Raw genomic sequence first — 22,473 nt, 5'->3', positions numbered from 1 at the left:
TTGACTCTGTTGCCTGGACACTGCAGATGCAGGGCGTTCGTGTGAGACATGGTGCCACAAGCCATCCACTAATCGATGACAAGTGGCAAAAGCACATTAGTTGCTTCGTAGTAATTGATAATGATACATTATTCATTGGTCGCCATAAAGCTCTCGGTTCTGCTCAGGCTAAAGCAGCGATTGCTCAGGTTCAAAGATGGAAATGGAATTTGGTAGGCAAAATTGTGGTCTGAGATTATATAGGTAAAGTTACGATTTAATGGGCTTTCATTAAGACTCAAATTCAACAAATACATAATAATGCCAACGCTAACAGAAAACAAACATTCGACTCAAATATAAGGTATCTCAACTCCAAATTAACACTCCATTAACACTCACTTACTACATACTCATCACCCCAAAAACAAATCCTGCTCCTCTGCCCCAGCCCCAACATCAAACCCCCACCTCACCCCCTCCCACTCCCTCCTCCTCGTAATCACAACCTCCACATCGCTTTCCGGCTGCTTAACCTGCACACTCATCTTCTGCTTCTTCACGCTCGGGACCACCAATTTCCCCCCATCCTTCCCCACGATATCATACCCCAACACCACCGTCGCCACTACCCCCATGATCTCCGTACTCGCGAAATACCGCCCCGGACAAAGCACCGTGCCGCCTCCAAACGGGACGAAGCCCTGTTTCCTTAGTTTCCTGGTACTTTTATCGAGGTGATCTTCGTTGAACTTCGTGAAGCGGGCTGCGTTGAAGGAGGTGCTGTCTTCGCCCCAGATCGAGCGGGAAGTATGCATTGGTCCGCAGGCCATTTGGATGACCGCTCCCTTTTTCAGGAGATAGGTGTCATCGAGCAACGTATCGTTGACGACGACGCGGGAACTGACCGTGGCGTCTGTGATCCTGAGCGTTTCCTGCCAAGTTGAAACGAGCAGCGGACACTGGGTGTTGAGGGCGCTGATGTTGATCTCGGCTGTCCGGTTGGCTCCTTTCAGGGTAGTGATGTTTTGGATCTCGGCGCGGATGGAGGAGAGGAGGGAGGGGGTGGAGTAGATGTGGATGAGGAGCCAGAAGAGGGCCGGGTTGCTGTTCATGGTTGATGCGACGAGCATGCCGATGTCGAAGGAGGCTAGGTCGTCTGTGCTGTAGCCGCCGCCGGTGAGGACTCGTTTTCGGCCTTGGATGATGGCTGCTGCGTCTTTGTCGCGGCCGGTGTCGTAGTACTTTTTGAATTCTGTGGCAAAGAGGGTTCGTGCTTGGTAGCCTTTTGAAGCGGTGATGCTGGGCAGGACGTTCAGGTACAAGAGTCCGATGGCAGCTTCGAAATCCAGCAGCGATGTGACGAGTTTTCGGTTAAGGGAGATTGGGTTGTTAGGACCGTATAATGCTTCAGCTGTCGCTACAGTAAACGTGTGGAAGAGCCACGAATAGAGCTTGACGGATTTTGATCCCTCAATAGTGTCCAAGAAACGTGCAAAAGTGTTCAGAGCACGTGCATTCATCTCGAGGAGTGGTCGACCAGTAGCCATTGTGGCATGCATAACCGCTTGCGTGGCTCTTGAAAGAGGGAATCCATCTGCAGGGTCAGCATCGGGATCTCGTTTCGTGATGATTGCCATATGCTCGTCGCTCAATCCAAAGATACTCTTTGAGGCATCAACGAAGATTGGATCGAAGGAGAAAGATTTTGGTGCCTTGTAGACAGCTTGTACCAGTGTAGGAGAGTTGATAACGTAGATTCTGCCTGAGAAGATACGCAGGGTGAAGATTGGATGAGTTGTTCTGGCGCTGAAAAGGGGTTAGCACGTGATATGAATTTGGGATGCCGACAACCTTAATTTTTGCAGATATTCAGCCTGGTCTATCGCTAGCCCCAGAAGATGGCCAATGATAGGTATCCTGGGCCTTAGAATTGGCGGTTCTCGAGGATCGGACTTTGGAGAGCTGAAGAGCCAGGTTAGAGCCCCGGCTGCGAAAAGGACCAGGGCGATGTAGAGGTAGCTAGGCTCTCCATTCCAAATCCAGCTCAGATTCAAAGCCATTGCTGAGAACTTAAGCGTATTGAGCCCTGCCCGACTCAGAGAATCGATGAGAAGTTATATTCCTGTGAGCATCGTTGGTGTTGTTATTAGAGGTCTATATTGGGCGTCCTAGTACGATCACGTGTGTCAGCAACGACCGGGATCCAACACCAACAACCCCCCGAACAACGAATCCTGCAATGACAACGGTTGATCAAGATCCAACTCAAATTGCTGCTATGGCTAAATACAGGAATGAATCAGACTTCCAGGACACATTCCCCAATACTTCCCGTTATGAAGCTCACATGATTAACACCAAAATCGAGAAATGCAACCTGGAATATAATGCAATTCTAAGCTTCGTACGTACCTAGGTAATCTTGTATAAAACTAATTGTATGTCGAAAAAGTACTTTCTTAAACGAAGCACTTTCGTCTTTACCAAGGGATTAGTCAACATGAAAGTCATATCGACTAAATCCATTCACAACAAGAACCCGCGCTAAAGGTCCCTGCCTTCTGATTGGTCGACCGTAACTGCAACTATCATTCAAGTCTTCCACACTTTCTGGATGGACTACCCTGGTTGTGTGATACCCAAACACTTTTGAGCAACACTTGCGATGTGCAACAAAACTTTTTCGCGGGTTATGATTAACCACTCTTTTTTAACTAGTTGGAAGTAACAAGCAGAGATTGACTATCAAAGATCCATTATATCCATAACAACACACTAAATCACCCAGAAAACCAACAAGGTATCCCTACAACTCCCAATCCCAAAATCCAAACACCACTTGCCCCCCAACCAACAATCTAAGACGCACCCTCCAACTCCCTCCACCTCCTCCTCACCTCCTCCCTCTCCGCCTCACTACTCCTCTCAAACGCCACAATCCCCTGCTTAATCCTAACAACCAACAACCCCGCCTTCAATCCCCGACTATACCTCTTCTCCAACTGCTTCTCCAGCCCCTTCAACCCATACCCGGGGATCCCCAGCGCCGCAGCCGTGATCTTCATCGGGAACGCGGCGACGCCCTTCCCGACGCCCTTGACGAAGCCCCAGGGGCCCGATTTCTTCGCGCCGCGGACAGGCAGCGTGATGAGACCGGTAAAAGAGTCCAGGGTGCCGTAGAGGACTTCTTTGGAGGCGACTTTGAGGCCGGAACCGAAGCCCGTGATGTTGTCGCGGCGGCGGACGGTGGGGTCGGAGAGGAAGAAGGAGGGCGCGTTGTGGAAGCCGTTGGCGAGGTTGTAGAAGAACGCTACAGGGACTGGTGTTCGTTTTTGTTAGCTTTTCTTTCTTTGTTTCAGGAAGAAGAGGGGGAAAGGGAGAGGGGAGTACCTCGTAAAGCAGTGGCACCCATAGCATAAGCGAAATGTCCCGTCTCGACACTGGCATCGTGTAACCGCCCATGGTAATGCACCTGTTTACTACTCCCATGATGCAGCAAACTGACCTGTCTTTGCGCGGGACTCCAGCTATACGTGCGTTTGTTCTTCTGTTTGTCCGTTGTGGATTTCAGGGTCTTGGACGCCATTTTTAGCGCCACGTAGTCGAGGTGTTCGGGCGAGAAGTGCGCGGCTTTTTGGACGGGGTTGCGGGTTGGTACGTATTCGAGGGAGTTGGTGCGGAGGGCGAGCGGGCGCGGGTCCGATAAGGAGGAGGAGTCGGTCTCGATCTTGGGGGGAGTGGGGGGCCGGTGCACGGTGCGGGAGAGGGAGCGGCTGTAGTCGAATATCAGGGTGAGGGAGTTGGTTACTGTTCCTGAGGCGACGGCGAGGAAGCCTTGGATGGGGTCGCCGGCTCCTTCGTCGACGTACCAGTCTCGGTGGCGAATTCTGTGGGGTGTTAATCAGATGGGTTCGCTTAGAAAAGGAGAGAGGGAAGTACAGTTTCAAATTCGGCAGACGCACGATCTGGGCGTCGAGTAAAACAGCAGCAGCCATGATACCTAGTCTGATGTTTGTTCCTTTTACGCGCCATACGGCAACGTGATCAGGCCGCATGAGACAACGCATCGTATCTAGATTCACGGCCTGGTGAAAAGATTCAGCTGCAGTCTTCGCTCCGTTTTCTTGTGCGATCTGTTCGCTCATCTGCTTGACGGATGTCTGGACATCTGGACCTAGAGCCGTGACGATGGCATGAGCAAGGTTCTCTTCCGTCATCTTCTTGAAGGGAACGGGCTCTGGTCCCGCGCCGGCTCTATGAATCATAGCTCCCCAGAATGGCTGGTCTCCAAAGAAAGGGACGACAACGGTCGGTTTGCCCATTGCAATACCGATAGCCGTCGTACCAGCTCCTCCATGATGGACAACGGCGGAGACGTAGTTAAAGAGCCAATCATGAGGCACGTTTCCGAGCAAGAAAACTCCTTCTGGGACATCGCCGTCACCAAGGCCACCCCAGCCTTTGGACACGAGGGCTCGTACTCCGGCTCTTTTGACGGCGCCGAAGATCATTTTGGTGAGTTTGTTAGGGTCGTCGACGACGATGGATCCGAAGCCGATGTAGACGGGTGGTGGGCCGGCTTTGAGAAAGGTGAGGAGGTCTTCTGGTGGGGTGTAGGTTGAGGCCTGGTTTAGGAAGGCGAAACCGCTGATGTTGATGTGGGATCCCCAGTCTGGGGGTTTAGGGATTAGTGCTGGGGACCTGGGAAATTTAGTGTTTTGAAATGTGGATGCTGGGAGGAGTGGTCGGTTACCATGCGTAGGTAAAAGGGACTTTCATTCTAGAGAGGAGCATGTGACCCCAAAGCGGACTGATAGGATCGAGATGAAGAGTCTTGACTCGGAAACCATTGATGACATCCCCAAGTCTATTCGATTGTTAGTACTTGCATTTAGAACGCGAATTATCCCCAGATCAGACATTCTCCTCCCCAGAATGTCGGATTTGGGAACCAGACATCTGGCTGGATTCTGAAAAGTAAAGTACACTTACCCTTGCCATGCAAGAAGTTCCATCATGGTATAAGATATGTAATTAGCGAAGTTGGGGTCTGCTTCGTTTCGGTCGAGAGAAGCAAGTGGATGTGGAAAATATTGAGTTGGGCTCCATGGCATGCTGAATAATGTTAGCATGTTCGTCCTGACAGAACAAGAAGCCCGTTGTCTGGTATCCATTTTAACGGCGAACATTTGGTAATCGAAAGTCGAGCCCCAATACCAGAAACTCAGAAAACTGCACTTACGTGAACATCATATGCAACGGAATCCCCAACTTCTCCGCACAATGAATATGCCCATAACTCGGTGGATTCGCAATAATCGCATCAGCAATAAACAACCGATCCGTCTCCTCCTCCCGACTCATCGTCGAAGAAGACTTCTTCGACCCCAGCATCCCATCCCCAGGCTCAATACACCCCCTCCAACAGCCCTCCAAAATCTCCGCGATATCAGCACGTCGCTTTCCCACATCTCCCGCTTTCAAACTCTCCATCCCTGGCATCAGGCCCGGATTCTTAACCATGTACGCCATCAACGTCGCAGGATCCCCTCCGATGGAAAAGAACTCAATCCCATTCTCCTCCACAAATGCCTTGAACACCGGATGCGTACAAATCCTCACCCGATGCCCATACGGCGGCCTCATCAACTCCTTCGCAACCGCAATAAAGGGCTGAACATCGCCCCTCGAGCCCACGATATGGATGGCGATGTTCAGTTTCGGGGCATCCTTATACTTGCCCAGCACGGCCTGGAAATTATTCTCGTACTCGCGGTTATTGGGCGTCAGGTCCTGGCCGAGGGGCGCTTGGCCGTGCGAGTATTTGGCGCGCTTGGCGAGGTATTTGGTTAGTTTGAGGGCTTTGTCTGTGACGTGGATGTTGATGCGGCCGTCTGTGTTGATGCGTGCTTCGGCGGTGAAGTGCTCGTTGGAGTTTCTGAAGCCGCTGAGGTTTTCTTCTTGGGTGGTGGCCATTGCTTCCAGGACAGATGCAACAGCGAGGAGAAAGTAAATAAATCAAAACAAAAATAAACGGAGAAGGAGAAGGAGAAGTGGAGAAGAAGCTTGCTTCACTTGAGCACGAGGACAAGACTTTTCTTCCTTCCTTCCTTCCTTCCTTCCTTCAACGAGTAATAAAGAAAGAGCTTCAGATTATAGTCGTCTCGCGGCGTTTGCTGACTGGACTCGCAGGCACACTAAGCGTAACAAAGGCCAGGAGCTTAATTTAAAGACCCTGACCCTGCGTGTACGCCACTGCTCTACATCATAGGGCGACTTCCCTCCCAAATCCCCGGAAAGCACAAAAAGCCGCATCGATTTCTGGTGCTGGTTGTTGCTTACTCGGGTCCTGCTGCAATATTGATTACTGTGCAACGCTAGCGCCCCTAGCACACCTTAACCTTACGGCCGCTCTCGTCTCGCTTCACGGCACTGGGGAATCACCGAGCGTGCCGAGACTGTGAAGCGTCATGGTCATGGTCATGGTCGTCAAGATTCTTTTTCCGTTGTGGCTTTTTCTCTTCTCTTCTTTCACCAACATTACCGGAGACTCAAAAACCGGTCGGCCGAGGGGTTTGGAAGTCTCTGTCCGTCTCGGTCTCTCGTGCATATATCGGCGCGATGATGCAGCCGTTCTTCGCGATATCGTTGTTGCATGTGAGTGCCGTCCGTCAATTTAGTGTTGACGCCGTCGTTGTGGTGCTAGGCACTAATGATGGTCCAGAGCGGACGTCAAGATGCTTATCTGCTCGTCCTCTCTTTCTGTTGAATAGTACAAGTGTACTCGAATCATCAATTGTGCTCTGAAGAAGCCTTTGAAGTGTATGGCAATCACTGTCTTTTAAATTGACTTCCACACATTGGCAACTCACCCACCATCCTCACAATGCCCGAACCCGAAACCACCACCACCACCACCACCACAGTCACAGGCCGCCTGCGCAAAGCCTCCATCACAGCCGCCGATGCGATCCTGAACTTCAACCCCCAACCCGGAATGTGGGCAGCGACCGGGACAGCCATCGCCTATGCCCCGACCCTGACCGAACTCCGCGAACCCCTCGCTGGCGGCGAAAACATCGAGTTCAACGAACACGGCCATTCCGCTCGCACGGTGATGAAAGACGAGGGCGGGATCCCGGTCCTCTCGCTCACCAGGACAGCGACAGCGACAGCGACGCAGGTCGTCCAGCCCGAGGATCTGGAGAAGCAGGGCACGGGCACGGGGCCACCACAAAGGAGACAGACGTTGGCACAACAGGCTGAGACGGAGGAGAAACATAATTGGAAAGAAACGCTGGGAAACGGGTTCAAAGCCGCATGGCGCTTCGTCTCCTCGCCTACGGGATTCCTGATGACGATCTACGGACTGAACATCGTAGCCTGGGGCGCGATGCTATTCTTCGTCCTACTGGGCGCCGCGCCAGCTATGAACCACCCCAGCAAAGACGCGCTGAATTCTCCGAGGAAGAAATGGATCGAGATCGATAGCCAGATCCTGAATGCGTTGTTCTGCGTAACGGGCTTCGGGCTGGCGCCGTGGCGGTTCCGGGATCTGTATTGGTTGATCCGGGCGAGGCGGATGCGGAATCGGTATGCGATGAAGAGGTTAGCGGAGCAGAATAAGGCGTGGTTTCGCCCGCCGGCGTGGTATTTTGATGGGGAGGGGGGAGAGGAGAGGGGGGTCACGTTTACGGGGGAGTATGCGCCGGCGACGAGGATGTGGAAGCTGGCGTTTGTGGTTTGGATGATGGTTTGGAATACGCTTTTCCAAGCGGTGTTGGCGGCGATGATGTGGGGGTTTAATCGTTTTAATCGACCGACGTGGTCGACGGGGACGTTTATTGGGTTGGGGTGTGGTGTGAGTTTGATGGCGGGGTTGATGATGTGGTGGGAGGGACGGAAGGTCAAGAAGATTGAGGGGCCGGCTGTGAAGATTGTTGAGGTAGAGAAGGAGTCTGAGTCTAGCTAGAATTTTGAATGTTAATTGTCAAGCCATTAGGTTCAGGTTCCAGTATGAGACGATATCAACTCAATACGCTCAAACTCCCGTTTAGTCCAATATCAAGTGCGTCCTACCCCAAGATCTAAGAAATCTGAGAGGTTTGTGTATTGCCGTACAAATTTCTTGGACAGAAGACAATATAGGAACTGAGCCGGAGACAATCAGTAATACGAATATCCAAATTCATATCAACCTTTCATACCGCATCTCCTTAACTCCTCAAACCCACCTCCATCACCCCTAACATCCCACCTACAAGGGAAAAGAAACCTCACACAGCAACTCCATCCTTAAACCCTCCACCCCCTCCACATCAACCCCATCCCCGACCCTGACGACCCAATTCCGAAACGGACTCGGCGTAAAGAAAGGCTGCGCACGACTCAACTCGCCATCCATCAAAATACTCTCTCCTCCTGGTCCCATTCCACCCACCTCTCCCGGCACATACTCAAACCCCAGCACCGTCCTACCCGTCACAAACCTCACTATCTCCCCCCTCCCCCTCTCCAACGCCCGATCCCTCATCCCCTCCTCGAAACTAACATTCAGCGCCACACTGCCCGCGGTCCCCATCCCCGCCCCATCCAAGAAAAGTCTAAAGCGCTTCAACCGAATCCTCGACCAGCTGACGAACGCTTTGTGGTTGATATCAACCGTAAACGCAACCACCCTCTCGCGCCTCAAATCCTGCAGCCAATCTGCGGAGGGATACAGAAACGGACTCCCGTCCTGCTCCGAAGAGAACGCAAAAATCTTATCCTGCGCCACAAACCCCGGATTCCTCACCACGCCCTGCAACGTCACCGCATCCGCCAGCAACCGCGGGATCTCCTTTAGCGGATGCAATTCAATCGGCGGTCTCTCACTCAACGTAAACCAGCCATACGCAGCAATATACTGTTCGAAATCGAGCATCATCCAGGCACGGATGACAATCAGCTGTTCCAGCATAGAGATTTTCAATATGCGAAGGATCTCCGGGGAGCCTTTGACGTGTTGGAGCGCGAGGCGCAGACGGGACACTTCAAGGGTGGTGGTGTGGCGGTAGGTGAGCGTCGTGATGTAGGAGTCCGAGGTGGTGGTTAGGGCTTGTTGGGCGGCGAAGGTGGCTTTGGCGCGGATGACCATGGTTGTGAGGGCCACTTTGTATTCGGAGGCGCCGTCGATGTTTTCTGCTACTACCTGGTGGTGTGATTAGTGGTAGGTGTCGAGGGTATGTTGGTGACTTACGGGGTCCATTAATGCTTGGACTTGGACGTCGAATGCGTCCCAGTCTGCGGAAAGATTGATGGCGTCGTCGCCCATGGAAGCTATTACATGTCAGCAATGATCAACTTAGTATTCAAGATCAAACAAACCTGGCAGAGATAAATTGGCCGCATCGTCTCCAGGCGAGATTGCTGAAAGGGTTTGAACCAGCTTTTCAATCCCTTTTACTAGTTTATAAACTGTATCAAGGATGGGTCCGATTTTGGTGAAGAGGTCTTTCAGCTTGGTTATGAGATCTGCTATCTTCTTGATAGTACCAGCAAGAGAAGATGCCCCTGAAATGGCTGCAGGAACCGCTGCACCAGCTGCGGCTAGACCTGCTGCTCCTGCGGGCGGGACGACGACTGCTGCGGCGATCTAGTTTACAAGTCAGATATAAAAATGATATAGCCAGGTCCGAGCTGTGCCTTGACAAATCTGCAATTGGCATCGCTTGACCCTCACTATTGTTGATCGAACAAGCACCTCGCTCTAAGCCTCGTATAAACAATGATATATCAATCGAGTATGAAAACACACTTACCGAGCCCACCACCGCCACAACAGCCAAAAGCGCATCCCCAACAGCCTTCAACGTCTGCTCCTTCTTCCACTTCTCAATCCCCTTCTTGAACGCCTCCTGCAGCGGAACAAGACTTGTCTGCAGACTCTGAAAATTATTCTCCGCTCGCTTCAACGCTGCCAACGCCGAGTTGTATCTCGACTCCGCTAAGTCCGCCAGAAAATTGTACTGAGCTTGGGCATCGATTGCTTTATCTAGTGTTGTGGAAGCGATGGATGTGAAGTTCGCACTGACGTCCTGTTGGCCTTGGAAGGTTATGAATGCAGTCTCGAAGGCTTGGGCAGCGTCGAGCCGCTTGTTGAGAACTATTTCGGCGGTGCTGAGGTCGATGCGGGGGACGTAGCGGGAGGTTTGGTCGTTGGTGTTCGCGACTTTGGTAAAGTTAGTACGCCCCGAGTGTGTTGTTGTTGGGACATACTCAGGTATGCGGCCATGGAAAATGCTTGGCTACGGATGAGAAATCCTTTGGGCTGCTGCGCTGTAGCTGCGAGGACGAAATACACCATATCGTAAGCTACGCTCGGGTTCGAAGCAGTCATCGAAGATGCCAGAAGGATTTGATATTGCAGAAGTCTTGGCAGATGACTGAAAATTGTGAGCTTGAGTCTGCAAGTGTAAGCGGACAGCCTACTTATTTCTCAACTGCAGCCAGACAGAGGAAAGAACACCATCATCAGTCAACTGATCAACAACACTCAAGCTCCTGAATCCGTCGAGGCGATCGAGGTTGACATAATACTTGATTGGCTCGTTGAAAGCAAGAGATAGACCTGACCCCCAAGAGTCTTTCGGAAACTCGATTTGACTGCTGGTGATCCCTCTCGATGTCTCCAGATCGAGAATTAGATTGATACCTCGAGCGAGAGTATAAACTCGAAGCAGGAATGGCAGTCTCGAGATCTTGAATTTGGGCACGGGATTCGATGTCTGTATAACTCGAGCAACAAGCAAAACAGAGCTGCATGACGGCGGTAATACTAGATCTCCAAGGGCGATCACATCGGCGTAAACTTCAATCGTAATACTATTCAGTTGGTCGACCGTTAGCAAGGAGAGGGCATTGGCGAGGTTGATTTCTGGTGCTCTCATCAACAAAGTCGAGCCAAAACTTTCGGTCTTCCGGACAAGCTCTTCGGAGTCATCGTAAAAGCGCAGGCGGGTATCTAGAAGCTGATAGAGACTCATGGTTAACGATTGCTCCTTGATGCTCTTTGTTGTTTCTCTCAGTCAAGTGTGACCATGAATAAATGAGAACAAAAATTCCAGGAATTTCGTTGCCCTCATATGTTCGTTTCGGCATGGAAACCAACTACAGGAAGTATTGATCTGCTGGAATGCGTGTGGGAATGAATCTGAGGAATGTTCCTGCAGATCTCTGGCGATATCTATATATTTCGCAGCAGAAATTGGTACCACGCAACCTTCGTCATTTTCAGTTCCTTGTTGAAATCGAATCAAACACAAATCATGGCAACGAGCACCGAAGATCTAGAGGCGATCATCAAGGCGGCTCTCCTTGAAGCATCAAACACCTTAGTCTACACACTAACCGACGACGAGAATCATGAAGCTCAGGGCTTCATCCTCAAACAGAAATCCTACTATGGTCCGTAATTTTCCTTTTCAAGCACCGAAGATTCTCTAATGCAGTACAGATCTGAAACTCTACGTTTCCGAGGGAATTACTTTCCCCCAGAACCAGGCGTCGTTTGACATTCAATATCCACCAACCAATACCATCAAGCTCGCACAGAAGGATCCTCTCATCTTGAAAGTAGGTTTCAGTAAAATTTTCTGTCTGTCTATGATCTTGGTATTAAACTCTCCTAGGAGCTTCTCACGGCAGGGATTGCCATCTACGGCCACACGAGCAATTTCGTCAACAATCATCTCAGCAAGTTCGGTGAGTCGCGATTTTAAACAAAACTAGATTAAATCCGAACGAAGACTAATTGCCGAAAAGTGCTGGTCACTAACCAAATCGTTACTTATTGTGACCTCTTCGCCAGATACATCAATGGAAAGGGTATGATGCGAGACTCGCTTGCCGTGCTCGTCAAAGAAGACTCGACTGACGCCCAGAAACAAAAATCGACAAAGATTATTGCGCTGTGTGTTGTAACATTGAACACAGAATCCGCAAAGGTCCACGCTGCCATAATCGATCTTCTGAATGCAATGATACAGGTATGCATGCTTGGGTTCAAGCTCTCTAGTTTAGTCACTTGCTAAACTTTCAGCTTCGTACTGAAACTACAAACGACAAGGCACTGGTCGATGTCATTGACGACAAATTCCACGGCAAAGGCGTTCTCCAACCAGACGGCAAAACGTACAAGCCACTCGTCGACCTTCTCGGCGCTGATATGAAAACAGCCATTGAGAGAGGACAAGAGCTTCTGAAAGACTACAATCGTGAATATGCAGAATGGAAGCATGCCACAATCGTAGCATCCACCTCAGTCAGCTATGCGTGGATCTGGCCCATCGGCACGCTCACCGCTGGCGCCATAGCGGGCGTTTACGGCGCGAAGGCGGTAGCTGCTAAAGAAGCCTACGAGCGAGCTGAGAAAGATATCCAGCAAAACAATACCGATATGGCTGGGCTTGTAGAAAGCGTCAAGGTGGTTGGATCGGTGATTGCTTTGCTGAGCGGCATTATTGGGAAGATGAATGGAGCCATTACTGCTTTGCAGGCGCTGGAACGCACCTTTGGTGAGCAGGATCGACAACTTCAGAAGATGAAGGGGGAACTTGATGCCGCTGTTACGCATAGCGACTATGGACCGATTGGAGAGGCGTTCGTGAACGCCGACCTGGAAGAGGTTGCGAAGGCTTGGGTTATCGTAAGTTATGATCGTTTTCCCTGAAATTCTGGAGGATGGCTGACAGGTTGTAATAGGTGAGAATGTTGGCTATGAATTTCAAGGACACCGATGTTAAAGTTGATGGTCGACCCGGAATTGCTGTTGTCTAATTCGACGATTCAAGTGTATCACGACGGCGTTCTCATAGAGTCGCATTTTGATTTGGTGCGTAGGTGGTCCATGGAATCCAGTCTCTTTTGTGTTGGCGCATCCATAGGAGGTAGAATGTGAATCAACTCAGACTCTACTTTTGAAAGGACATGTATACAAAGCATTGTGTCCAAACTCGTAGGTGAAATCTTGTGAGACAGTGATGTCCGACGACTTGATGTGAGTTTAGCGACCTATGCTAGTGCCATAAACAGACTAGACTAGCACGTGCTATCAAACTACCTGAAGCTGCAGGTGCCCAGGTGGTTCAGCTTCTGGATCTGAATCTTAACCTCAGGCCATAAGGGAATAAAGGTGGCCTATGTCCATACTCAATCTTTCCGACCATCATTCATGTCCCATCTTCTTCATTCAAGCACGTGAACTCTAATATCCACTCGAGTCTTCTCTTGGAAGGGTCGAAACTTACTGCTTCCTATACAGTCACCTAACAAGAAAGAGATGCACAGATCAAGTTGAATTGATTACTTGGAGTCATGGAATTCACTCCTCTACAACATTGCCACCCTCTCTACCCGCTGCCCACTCCCAACAACCCAACCGCCGTACTATTCAAACTGAATTGATAACTGGCCTGCAAGACATACGGCTCATCGCCTGGCCCAAAGATCTGCTTGCGGCCCCACTCCGGCTGATTAATCCCATCAATCCAATCCTCAACCTCCATCACAATACAGCCATATTGCGGAATCGTGCGCGGTCGATCCGAGACATTGAACAGCCCTTGTGTTTCCTTCAACGCCATGGAGCCGTTCTGGCCGCCACACGAGTAGATCTGGAACGCTTCTTGGTCTGTGAAGACGTCGACTTGGATGCCGGACCAGGCGGAGCGGAGGCGCGCTACGGGGCCCTTTTCGCGCCAGTCGTAGGGTCCGAGTTGGTCGCGGTTCGTGAGGTAGCATGTATCTGTTCATTACATCAATAGCTGCTCTTTCCTGTTTGAGAGGGGAATAAACGTACCATAACCGGTGCAGTTGAACCCGCAGTTTCCGTTTAGATCAGGGTTCGTGAAGTTAGCACCAATCTGCTTAGGTGTGCTCCAGAAATCGTTCAATCCACCTTGTTGATTAGCGAGGATGTCGCCAGTGGGGATGAGGATGTTGTCTGCGCCGACTCGTTGGCCTCCATATGGTAGCCAGAGGGAGTGGTTCAATGCAAGCGCTGTTTCGTTGTTGGCGAATCCATCGAGGTTCCAGTAAGTCTGCGAAGCTATCAGTATGTTGCAGTTCTTAAGAACAGATGATACATACATGAGATGAAAGCATGATTGGTGTCTTCTTTGTCGTGGCGATGGCTACCATCTTGAAGTCCCAGGTCACTGCGCACATTTAGTGATGTCCCAGGCCGAATCAAGAGGATGGGCTACTGACTATTTCCAAGAGTGTATGTAACATAGGCTACTACTTCACCTGGGAATCCTTCCATTCCGTCTGGGTCTGTCAAGCTGAATGTGATGCTGTCCATGGTGTGCGCAACCACTGTCCAATTTCTCCAGTCCCTACCAAAAAGTTAGTTCCTGTCCACAACGAGTGTACCAATCAAAGAGAAGGAAGCACAAACCATCCATCCGGTCCACCATGCAAAGTATCAGCTCCCAGCGGCGCCTCCGGGGTTGGATTCTCATTCGGCAAAACATGATAGGTCGTCCCATCGATCTCGAAAGTAGAATTCTTGATCCGGTTTGCGTATCTGCCCGGTATCCCTCCGAAGTGAGGATGTTGTCTATCAATGGAGTAATAGCTTGCGTTGTCGAAGCCACCCACGACGTCTCGCTCGATTCCAGATGTGTCGTTCAGGAAGAGATTAGAGATCGATGCGCCGTACGGGATGAACTTTGCCTCCTGTCAGAATAAAAAGTGAGAAGTTCTCGAGGAGGTTGGCTTACATTTGCCCTTATGTTGGTTCCATAGATAGTGTATTTGCCATCTGGATTAGGACCACAAGAATCGCCCGCAATGGTGTCGTTGCCCACGGTTCCAGTAAGAACTTCACCTGGAATCTGGCGTGGCATCAAACCTGCCAGAGCAGGAGAAATGCTCAAAGCAATTGCTGCTACAATCGAAGAACGCATCGCGAAGGTCCGTTAAGCTCAAGAACGGTCAATTGAGTTTCTCACACCAGATAAAAAGCTGGGTCGCAACTGCTCGGAGGAAGAATGAGCGAAGGAGGGGTAGCTCGAAGCTTTATACCAAGTGAGCTCATCCCATCTCATGCCAAGGAACCAAGGATGCAATGTCCCCTGAGGGCTGGGAGATTGGGAAACCAGACGGAGAGGCTTGACGTGAGGAAAGAACCAGCTGATCCTGGATGTTTGCAGCAATTAGCTCCGTGAGAGAGATCCGTCCACGAGCGGGGAAAAATGTTCTATCCCTCGACCAACAACCCCAACCCCAACCAACCCCAGCTTTTTCTTCTTCCGAGCCGGCTACTCCGATTCTTTTGCTGTTCATGGGGTACCTCTGCCTGTTAGCGACAGTCCGTCGCGAGCGATAGCCAGGCACGAAGAAATTGACACTGGTTCACGTAAAGGTTCCCCGAGCAATCCATGGAACGTCGCAATAAATGTCGTTGAAAGCGGGAGGCTTGATTGGCGCGTTTGTGGCTGGTGCGAATAATCCCCGTCAGCGCCAGGTTAGTGAATAGTGCCGGTGTGGATTCGACTGGGGTGAAGGAGGTCCAACACCTACCCCCAAGCTACTCTTTCCTTGCCACGTGCTCCATTTCTTGCCATTCCAATTTATTTTTTGTTTTTATATTAATTTCTGTTGGTCTTTGATTCTATAGTGTTAGCTCAAGTTAAGAGTCTTGTTTAGTCTATTAATTTCAATTGCTTCTATGCATTGAGGAGTATTGTAGCTTTATATAAATTATATTTTAGTTTGGTATTTTTACTCGTAAATCCTTTGTATTTGTAAACTTACTTACTATTTTCAAAGGAAAAGAATATACGCCGTTGTAAAATCGTTAACCGTGTCCCTCTGACCTTTGGGAGTGGCCTTTACGCTGCGCACAAGTTACTTCCTGTGTTACTGATTGATATGTAACACGGAGTGACTTGCGACAACGCTAAAAATTCAACGAGAGATATAAGCTACTACCACATTTTAATAAATACCCGCAAGCTTTTAAGCGTTGTCACAAGTCACTCCGTGTTACATATCAATCAGTGATACTCTCGGAGGGAGTAGTCTGTGCATTGAACAATTCACCAGACCACGACCAAAGGGCAGTGGGACACGGTTAATGTGAGCTTAAAGAAAAGTCGAGTTGGTGAGGAGTTGTATTTGAAGTTGAGCGTGTATTATTTCAAGAGCTATAATGCATGCTAATTGATTGTGAGGATAATTTGAGGTGTGAGGTAATGATTGTCAGGAGTTTTCTCGATTTTAGTAACCTATCCCTTACATGGGTTATTAACTGTAGATTCGACTCGGGTGAAAGAGGTTTGAATTGATAGAGAGTGTAAGGTTCCCATCATAAGTCCAACACCCGGTGCTGACCAGGGACAAAGGACATGATGAGGAGCCCCAGTTTGCTGATGCCTGTTCGTGCGGGGTCGTGAACCTCACGTGAACGTTGCACTGGCTTAAGCTTCCAAGCTTCCAATTCAAGCTTCTTTGCAGTAGCATCTCGGTTCTTCCGGGTCCTATTACTGGTGCGCCTGTCGTGCGAGGTGTCACCCAGTTGGTGAAGTGTTGCTGCATGCAAGGTTCGAGGACTGTCATTTGACCCGAGCAGATGCCCATGTCCTATATTGCGTATTCAATTTCTCACGGCAAAAGGCGGATTTGTTGGGCCTTGCATCGCTGCATTCCTTTGGGCTGGGGAGAAGTCTTGGTAGACTCAATATGGTGCAAAATGTTATATTGTACCCAACAATTTCTGCACATTTTGTCCTTGGATTATCCAACATGTAGGGTGTGGACGTTGGATTTGCATACATAAGCGACGCAGGCACTGCATGCGTGCATAGAGGGGTACTTCCACGGGGAAATACACAGCGAGTGTTAAGATGTTCCGTGGTCAAGAGTGGTCCCAGATTCGGTTCCTCTTCCGAAGCTATGAATGTCGGTCACGTCAAGAACATTCCAAATGCACCGGAGACCGGGCCAAATTCTTAAGTCATACATTCTAGCCCTGTTGCTCCAACCTCTGCGAAAGACTTACATGCGCTTCAATGGAAAGCAACGGCGCGGCTCTGTGAAATATCGACATGCAATCACACCAAACAATCATCAATACCCTCATACCCCAAACTCATGCATCAATCAAGTTCTCCTCCTGTCCATTTCCATTCGCCTTGGCATCCTCACTGTTATCCTTTGTGTCCTTGTTGCCCTTTCCTTTGCCCTTGCGATCAGCAGCAGATCGTTGATAGAACTCGGCAAGGATTTTTTGTGGAATACGATTCAGCAGCTCCTTTGGGTAGATACGCAGCAAGCTCCATGCTTGGTCGAGGGACTCGTAGATAGTTCTCGACTCGTACATGCCTTGCGCAATAAAAGTGCGCTCGAATTTCTCCAAGAATTCCAACGAGAGTTTGTCTTCCGAGGACAACGCTTCCTCGCCGACGACAGCCTTCATGGACGCTGCGTCACGACCAATGGCGTACTTTGCGTAGAGCTGGTTGGAGACATCACCGTGATCCTTTCGGGTGTGCTTTTCACCAATGGCAGACTTCATGAGACGAGACAGCGATGGCAGAACGTTGATGGGTGGGTAGATACCACGATTGTCCAGTTGGCGATCGATGTAAATTTGTCCTTCCGTGATGTAGCCAGTCAAATCCGGGATGGGATGTGTAATATCTTCGTTGGGCATGGTCAAAATCGGGATTTGAGTAATTGAGCCGTTTCTTCCCTGCACACGACCAGCACGCTCGTAAATCGTGGACAAATCCGTGTACATGTAACCTGGATAACCACGTCGACCTGGCACTTCCTCGCGAGCAGCTGAGACTTCTCGAAGAGCATCGCAGTAAGCAGTCAAATCGGTAAGAATAACCAGAACGTGCTTCTCAAGCTGGTAGGCATAGTATTCTGCAGTAGTGAGCGCGAGACGCGGGGTAATGATACGCTCGATACTACTCAATGTTAGTATAATCACCTCAGCGGATGAACAAACACTCACGTAGGATCGTTAGCCAAGTTGAGAAAGAGCGTTACACGCTCCAGACTACCGTTCTGCTCGAAATCTTTGGTGAAGAATCGAGCTGTTTCCAAGTTGACACCCATAGCAGCGAAAACAATCGAGAAATTCTCCTCGTGTCCATCGTGTGTACCCTTGTTCGTTACGCCTTGCTTTTGGACCAAACCAGCCTGTCGACAAATCTGGGCAGCGATTTCGTTGTGTGGCAGACCGGAAGCGGAAAAGATAGGAATCTTCTGTCCACGAGCGATGGAGTTCATAGTATCGATGGCAGAAATACCCGTCGCGATCATTTCTTCGGGGTAAACCTAAGCATATCAGTATTGTGCATGCTGAGAGTCTGCCAGGCACGTACTCGAGAATATGGGTTGATGGGGCTTCCGTTGATGTCTAGGTAATCCTCTGCAAGGACCTTGGGTCCCTTGTCGATTGCTCTTCCTGAACCGTCAAAGATACGACCCAGCATGTCTTCCGACACACCGAGCTTCAAGCTCTGCCCCGTGAATTCGACCTTGGACTGCAAAGAGAATCAGCGATAGAGCTAGCATGTCTCTACCAAGAGAAGAGCTATACCTTCTTAACATCGATGCCTGAAGTACCTTCGAAAACCTATTCCAGTGTGAGCTTGGGTTGACAGACCCTGAAGATGGTATCGTTCTACCTGGACAACAGCTCTATCACCTGTAGTAGAAGAAATTAGCACAGCTCAATTGGCGTCGCACGAAATCTGTACTGACCTCTGGCTTCTAGCACTTGCCCAGACCTCTCAGTGCCATCTGGCAGAGTCAAGGTAACAATCTCATTGTATCGAGGGAATTTGACCTTGGCAGATATCAGAACTGCTTCTAGAGCTCGAGTATAGCATTGACCCAACTCACATTCTCCAAGATAACCAAGGGACCGTTGACACCTCCGATGGTATTGTATCGGATTCGAGGTGTGATGCTGTACGATGACGATTCTCGTGGATCTCCCATGGCTGCGGGTACGGTCGAGGGTTGAGTCGCAGAGAGCTCAAGCTTTCGAGCTCGCAGTTGGCAAGCTGTGAGGTGTTGTTGGGGAAGAACTCACAGAAGTCGTGGGAGGTTGGAGCTTTCCTTTCGTTGCTTTTGGTGGAGCTTGTGAGAGCAGAGCTTAGCTGGAAGGCGCGATAAGCGATAATCCGGCCAATCAGACGATGACAGGCCTTGGCATTACTTGAGACATCAACCTCGTTTATGATGTCCGACCTGGTACCGGACACTCAGAATCATATTTTCTCAGAACATTACTACTGATCTTTTCTCTAGGGCACTGTGACTTGTAGGATAGTAAATGCGAAATCCTGCATAACAACAGTCCTGATGGTAGTCGAACATCAACCAGTGTCCTACTCCTGCTGGATATATGGAATAGTCTTCATGTCCCATGCATATGGGGAACCTTTCATACTCCTCCCGTAAGGTTCTACCATGAATTCTATACCACAGCTGCGCAATTAAGGGCATGTTGATCCCCTGGAAATCTGCTATCCTATCATCTAATCCTGATTTGCTACATTTGGCTACTCGCTCGTCAATCGGAACATTTGTGTAGAAGTCTATGGTTCCATGCTCCAAAGAAGCCGAGGTATTTGCAATGTTTTCTACCCTTCGTCGGAAAATGGAAAAGGAACAGCAAAAATTGTGCTGCCTTTGGGGTTGCAACGCTTGCATTTGATTCCCAAGTCGATCATGTTGCTGCATAAATGAAACATACTTGTCTCACGTCTCCATATACTCTTACATATCGATCTCAATCTCAGTCAAAGTTGTTCTTGCCCTCTACTCTCTAAAATGAGTGATACGTATGCAGCAAGAAGCTACTTTGGTCCTTGTAGTAGAATTGCATCGGACAGGAAATATGTAGAAGTGTATTTTGCCAGGACCAATCACGTTCTAGCTCCATCGCCCTCTTCCACAAGCTTTTCAATTATCCAAGGCTTCTATGTATACTTAGGCGAGATATTAATATTCTTGAATGCATTCTCCTCTCTTAGCTTTGCCTTCTCCACAACTTCTTCATCTCCCCCATTTTCTCGCTCAATCTGCCTGTGGCCGGTGGTCGGAATTGCTGTACCTAGGTGAAAACAGCAATCAAAATTCTTCCGCTCGATTCACCCATATGAGTACTAAAAGTCCCATTTTGCAATGAGTTCTAGATGATCTCATGCCAAATTTATGGTCTGATTGTATCTCCACGCTTGCGACACAAGTGGTAGATCTCATTCTTGGCGACGCGGACACGTAAAGACAAAATATCGAGAGGTGCGTTCAAGCACTTTTTGGCTAGATTTATGGCTCATTGGAAATTAGCGAGTCCTTGGCTCCTCGCTCTTTGAAGTAGACATCTTAAAGCTTTTCACTTTCCAACGGCGACTCGACATCCACTCTCCCCGCTTCACTTTCCACAACTGCTCTTTTCTTAACATCTCTCTTCTCAAGAAAATGCAACCCCAGACTCAACACCACAAGACAAACCCCCGTTACACTCGCAAAGATAAACCCTGGCCTGAACCTCGGTGCCTCCACGGTCCTCCAAACCGCATCCGCAACCCAGATCTGATTCACATAACTCGCGATATTGATGAACGCAGTTAAGAACCCTCTCATCTCATGATCATGCGGCATCAACTCAGGGAACCACGAGTAATAGATCCCCGGCACGCCAGCACACATGTACGATATATAGTAGGCGAAAAAGCGCGCGCCTTCGGGGACGTTCCATACCACGATGATGATTGCACCAATGAAGGTACCTGCTTGCATAAACGTAATGGCTTGCCATCGGCGACCGTTCAAGAGCGGAGAATCGGACAGCATTCCTGCTGCGATCTGAACCACGACTCCAACAGCCGCTTGACCAGTGGGCCAGACGTTGATTTCGTAGACTGAGCGTCCTGTTGCTTTCAAGTAGAGCGCAAACGCAGGCTGTGCATTCGGGAAACTGCTCTGGACGAAGAAGTAGCCTAGAGGTAGCACCCAAAATTGCCATTGTGCCATGATGCGGAAGATCTTCTTCCTATCCCAAGCCGATGCGCCGAGTGGTTTGTAGCCATCTCGCAGGAGACGTTGTCGAGCGAGCTCGGTTTCGGACGGAGAGAGGTAGAAGGCTCGCGTATTCTCGGGGAAATCTGGGTTGAAGAAGTAGCCGATGATACCAACGGGTAGAGAGATGATGCCGCAGATTATGTAGAGCCATTGCCAGCCTTCGTGGCCAAGTTTGCCGTTGAGACCTTTGTATGCTCCGGCTTGGAGATATCCGCTGAACATACCGGCCATGGTTGCAGTGGAGTAGAACAGTGTAACGCGCTTTCCACGCTCGACTTTGGTATCTGTGGTTGTCAGTGTTTGGGCGGGAGAATGTAGGTAGAAAGGACGTACACCATGAGCTAATAACATATATGATAACTGGGAAGAAGGCTCCCTCACACAATCCGACCAGAAATCTCAGCGCATAAAGCTGTGGTACCGTCTTCACAGCCGCACAACAAAAAGTAAACACGGCCCACAAAATCTCCAGAGTCGAGACCAGGATACTCGGTCGAATTTTCGTTGCTAGAATAACAGCAGGCAGCTGACCGACCACATAACCAGCCGTGAAGACGTTACTCATGTACGTCAACTCATTTCCACCCATATGTAATGCTTCTTTCATGCCAGAGACATACGCGTTGCTGATATTCGCCTGGTCGAGATTCTTGCAGAAATAACCGAGACATGTGTACGATAGCAGGAAGAAGTCCAGTTTGAGCAGGAACTTCTTTTCTACGGCGGGCTTGTCGGGGTCGTCCCAGATGTATCTTTGGATGTTGCGCCATGTTCGGTGGGACTTGGCTTTGAACCCAGATTTCTCCCAGGACTTGGGAGAGTTGGTCAGTTGAGAGGAGCGAGAACTGTCTTGATCTTTGGGATTTGAATGTCCTTGAAATGACAGTTGATGTTTTTCATCATTAGAAACTGCTGGTGGTGTGAATGAAGTGGCCTCCGGGATTTCTGCCATTGCTAATCGGGAGATGTGAAGAGCTGATTATGGCAATCAACACGAAACCGTTCGCCTCCTCACTTTATACACATTGGTCAACATGAGAAGTAGATTATTTTGAAGAAAAGCCTTAGCGACGAAGTTGAAGAAAGCTTTCTTCTCTCAGGACCGTAATCACATTGCGCAATCGAAGTTTCTCTGTCACCATAGTCCCAGTTTTGGCAGCCATTCCGTTGTGACCCACAGATTGAGAAGCCACACTTATCCGCGCCCCTAGTATTGCTCTCCAACTCACTGCTGAAGTTAGCATCGGGCAACTTTGCAGAAGGGGCGGGAGATAGACAGACCCATAGAAGCTGTGTGGGGGCTCGGAAATATATTGGAAATGGTAATCCGCCCCCCTTTTTTCATTGCCCCTCGTTCGCTTGCAGACGACTAAACCGGCATCAGAACCTTATCCTAAT

The 22,473-nt window shown here is 49.7% G+C and overlaps 8 protein-coding genes across 8 annotated transcripts; 2 read left to right on the top strand and 6 right to left on the bottom strand.

Annotated features, from left to right (window-relative positions):
* Window positions 1-276: 276 nt before the first annotated feature.
* On the bottom strand, window positions 277-2,445 carry LY89DRAFT_622188 (cytochrome P450). The gene is made up of 3 exons (XM_018210963.1): window positions 2,395-2,445; window positions 1,834-2,150; window positions 277-1,788 (listed from the first exon to the last, which is right to left on the bottom strand). The coding sequence occupies exons 2-3, from the start codon at window positions 2,040-2,042 to the stop codon at window positions 396-398; spliced, it is 1,602 nt and encodes a 533-aa protein (XP_018067695.1). The 5' UTR covers window positions 2,043-2,150; window positions 2,395-2,445; the 3' UTR covers window positions 277-395.
* Window positions 2,446-2,667: 222 nt separating this feature from the next.
* On the bottom strand, window positions 2,668-6,327 carry LY89DRAFT_157321 (UDP-Glycosyltransferase/glycogen phosphorylase). The gene is made up of 6 exons (XM_018205463.1): window positions 5,225-6,327; window positions 4,975-5,145; window positions 4,736-4,849; window positions 3,922-4,683; window positions 3,373-3,869; window positions 2,668-3,301 (listed from the first exon to the last, which is right to left on the bottom strand). Exons 1-6 carry the CDS (start codon window positions 5,956-5,958, stop codon window positions 2,841-2,843), a joined length of 2,739 nt encoding a protein of 912 aa, XP_018067694.1. The 5' UTR covers window positions 5,959-6,327; the 3' UTR covers window positions 2,668-2,840.
* A 175-nt stretch (window positions 6,328-6,502) lies between these two features.
* On the top strand, window positions 6,503-9,076 carry LY89DRAFT_709173 (uncharacterized protein; the record flags this gene model as incomplete). Its single annotated transcript, XM_018217739.1, has 2 exons — window positions 6,503-7,927; window positions 8,993-9,076. Exons 1-2 carry the CDS (start codon window positions 6,869-6,871, stop codon window positions 9,074-9,076), a joined length of 1,143 nt encoding a protein of 380 aa, XP_018067693.1. The 5' UTR covers window positions 6,503-6,868.
* A 44-nt stretch (window positions 9,077-9,120) lies between these two features.
* On the bottom strand, window positions 9,121-11,271 carry LY89DRAFT_157277 (uncharacterized protein). The gene is made up of 6 exons (XM_018205462.1): window positions 10,453-11,271; window positions 10,240-10,406; window positions 9,783-10,192; window positions 9,349-9,616; window positions 9,221-9,300; window positions 9,121-9,168 (listed from the first exon to the last, which is right to left on the bottom strand). Exons 1-6 carry the CDS (start codon window positions 11,004-11,006, stop codon window positions 9,166-9,168), a joined length of 1,482 nt encoding a protein of 493 aa, XP_018067692.1. The 5' UTR covers window positions 11,007-11,271; the 3' UTR covers window positions 9,121-9,165.
* A 17-nt stretch (window positions 11,272-11,288) lies between these two features.
* Window positions 11,289-12,798, top strand: LY89DRAFT_737314 (uncharacterized protein; the record flags this gene model as incomplete). Its single annotated transcript, XM_018220240.1, has 6 exons — window positions 11,289-11,427; window positions 11,477-11,595; window positions 11,652-11,724; window positions 11,785-12,008; window positions 12,062-12,667; window positions 12,724-12,798. The coding sequence occupies 6 exons, from the start codon at window positions 11,289-11,291 to the stop codon at window positions 12,796-12,798; spliced, it is 1,236 nt and encodes a 411-aa protein (XP_018067691.1).
* A 504-nt stretch (window positions 12,799-13,302) lies between these two features.
* LY89DRAFT_721369 (galactose mutarotase-like protein) lies at window positions 13,303-15,408 on the bottom strand. The gene is made up of 6 exons (XM_018218639.1): window positions 14,745-15,408; window positions 14,420-14,691; window positions 14,230-14,357; window positions 14,110-14,177; window positions 13,820-14,060; window positions 13,303-13,765 (listed from the first exon to the last, which is right to left on the bottom strand). The coding sequence occupies exons 1-6, from the start codon at window positions 14,928-14,930 to the stop codon at window positions 13,371-13,373; spliced, it is 1,290 nt and encodes a 429-aa protein (XP_018067690.1). The 5' UTR covers window positions 14,931-15,408; the 3' UTR covers window positions 13,303-13,370.
* Window positions 15,409-16,894: 1,486 nt separating this feature from the next.
* LY89DRAFT_651501 (vacuolar ATP synthase subunit B) lies at window positions 16,895-19,056 on the bottom strand. The gene is made up of 7 exons (XM_018212163.1): window positions 18,886-19,056; window positions 18,745-18,829; window positions 18,669-18,688; window positions 18,581-18,616; window positions 18,363-18,524; window positions 17,990-18,315; window positions 16,895-17,942 (listed from the first exon to the last, which is right to left on the bottom strand). Exons 1-7 carry the CDS (start codon window positions 18,982-18,984, stop codon window positions 17,117-17,119), a joined length of 1,554 nt encoding a protein of 517 aa, XP_018067689.1. The 5' UTR covers window positions 18,985-19,056; the 3' UTR covers window positions 16,895-17,116.
* A 1,320-nt stretch (window positions 19,057-20,376) lies between these two features.
* On the bottom strand, window positions 20,377-22,027 carry LY89DRAFT_651496 (MFS general substrate transporter; the record flags this gene model as incomplete). Its single annotated transcript, XM_018212162.1, has 2 exons — window positions 20,377-21,359; window positions 21,409-22,027. The coding sequence occupies 2 exons, from the start codon at window positions 22,025-22,027 to the stop codon at window positions 20,377-20,379; spliced, it is 1,602 nt and encodes a 533-aa protein (XP_018067688.1).
* Window positions 22,028-22,473: the final 446 nt, after the last annotated feature.

The sequence above is a fragment of the Mollisia scopiformis genome (genome assembly GCF_001500285.1).
Source record: "Mollisia scopiformis unplaced genomic scaffold LY89scaffold_19, whole genome shotgun sequence".
NCBI classification, from domain to species: Eukaryota; Fungi; Ascomycota; class Leotiomycetes; order Helotiales; family Mollisiaceae; genus Mollisia; species Mollisia scopiformis.
Note: the sequence above shows the minus strand (reverse complement) of the source record. Positions and strands in the feature narration are given on the sequence as shown.

Excerpts from the sequence above, each read along its gene's own strand:
- LY89DRAFT_622188 (XM_018210963.1), bottom strand. The coding sequence starts at position 2,042 with ATGGCTTTGAATCTGAGCTGGATTTGGAATGGAGAGCCTAGCTACCTC. Across the intron at positions 1,789-1,833 it reads GAATATCTGCAAAAATTAAG|CGCCAGAACAACTCATCCAA; the intron begins GTTGTCGGCATC and ends ACCCCTTTTCAG.
- LY89DRAFT_157321 (XM_018205463.1), bottom strand. The coding sequence starts at position 5,958 with ATGGCCACCACCCAAGAAGAAAACCTCAGCGGCTTCAGAAACTCCAAC. Across the intron at positions 4,684-4,735 it reads GTCCCTTTTACCTACGCATG|GTCCCCAGCACTAATCCCTA; the intron begins GTAACCGACCAC and ends TAAATTTCCCAG. Across the intron at positions 3,302-3,372 it reads GGGTGCCACTGCTTTACGAG|TCCCTGTAGCGTTCTTCTAC; the intron begins GTACTCCCCTCT and ends AACGAACACCAG.
- LY89DRAFT_157277 (XM_018205462.1), bottom strand. The coding sequence starts at position 11,006 with ATGAGTCTCTATCAGCTTCTAGATACCCGCCTGCGCTTTTACGATGAC. Across the intron at positions 10,407-10,452 it reads TGGCTGCAGTTGAGAAATAA|TCATCTGCCAAGACTTCTGC; the intron begins GTAGGCTGTCCG and ends CACAATTTTCAG. Across the intron at positions 9,617-9,782 it reads TTGTGGCGGTGGTGGGCTCG|ATCGCCGCAGCAGTCGTCGT; the intron begins GTAAGTGTGTTT and ends CTTGTAAACTAG.
- LY89DRAFT_721369 (XM_018218639.1), bottom strand. The coding sequence starts at position 14,930 with ATGCGTTCTTCGATTGTAGCAGCAATTGCTTTGAGCATTTCTCCTGCT. Across the intron at positions 14,178-14,229 it reads TACATACACTCTTGGAAATA|TGACCTGGGACTTCAAGATG; the intron begins GTCAGTAGCCCA and ends AAATGTGCGCAG. Across the intron at positions 14,061-14,109 it reads CAATCATGCTTTCATCTCAT|ACTTACTGGAACCTCGATGG; the intron begins GTATGTATCATC and ends ATAGCTTCGCAG.
- LY89DRAFT_651501 (XM_018212163.1), bottom strand. The coding sequence starts at position 18,984 with ATGGGAGATCCACGAGAATCGTCATCGTACAGCATCACACCTCGAATC. Across the intron at positions 18,316-18,362 it reads CCATCAACCCATATTCTCGA|GTTTACCCCGAAGAAATGAT; the intron begins GTACGTGCCTGG and ends TGATATGCTTAG. Across the intron at positions 17,943-17,989 it reads AACTTGGCTAACGATCCTAC|TATCGAGCGTATCATTACCC; the intron begins GTGAGTGTTTGT and ends AACATTGAGTAG.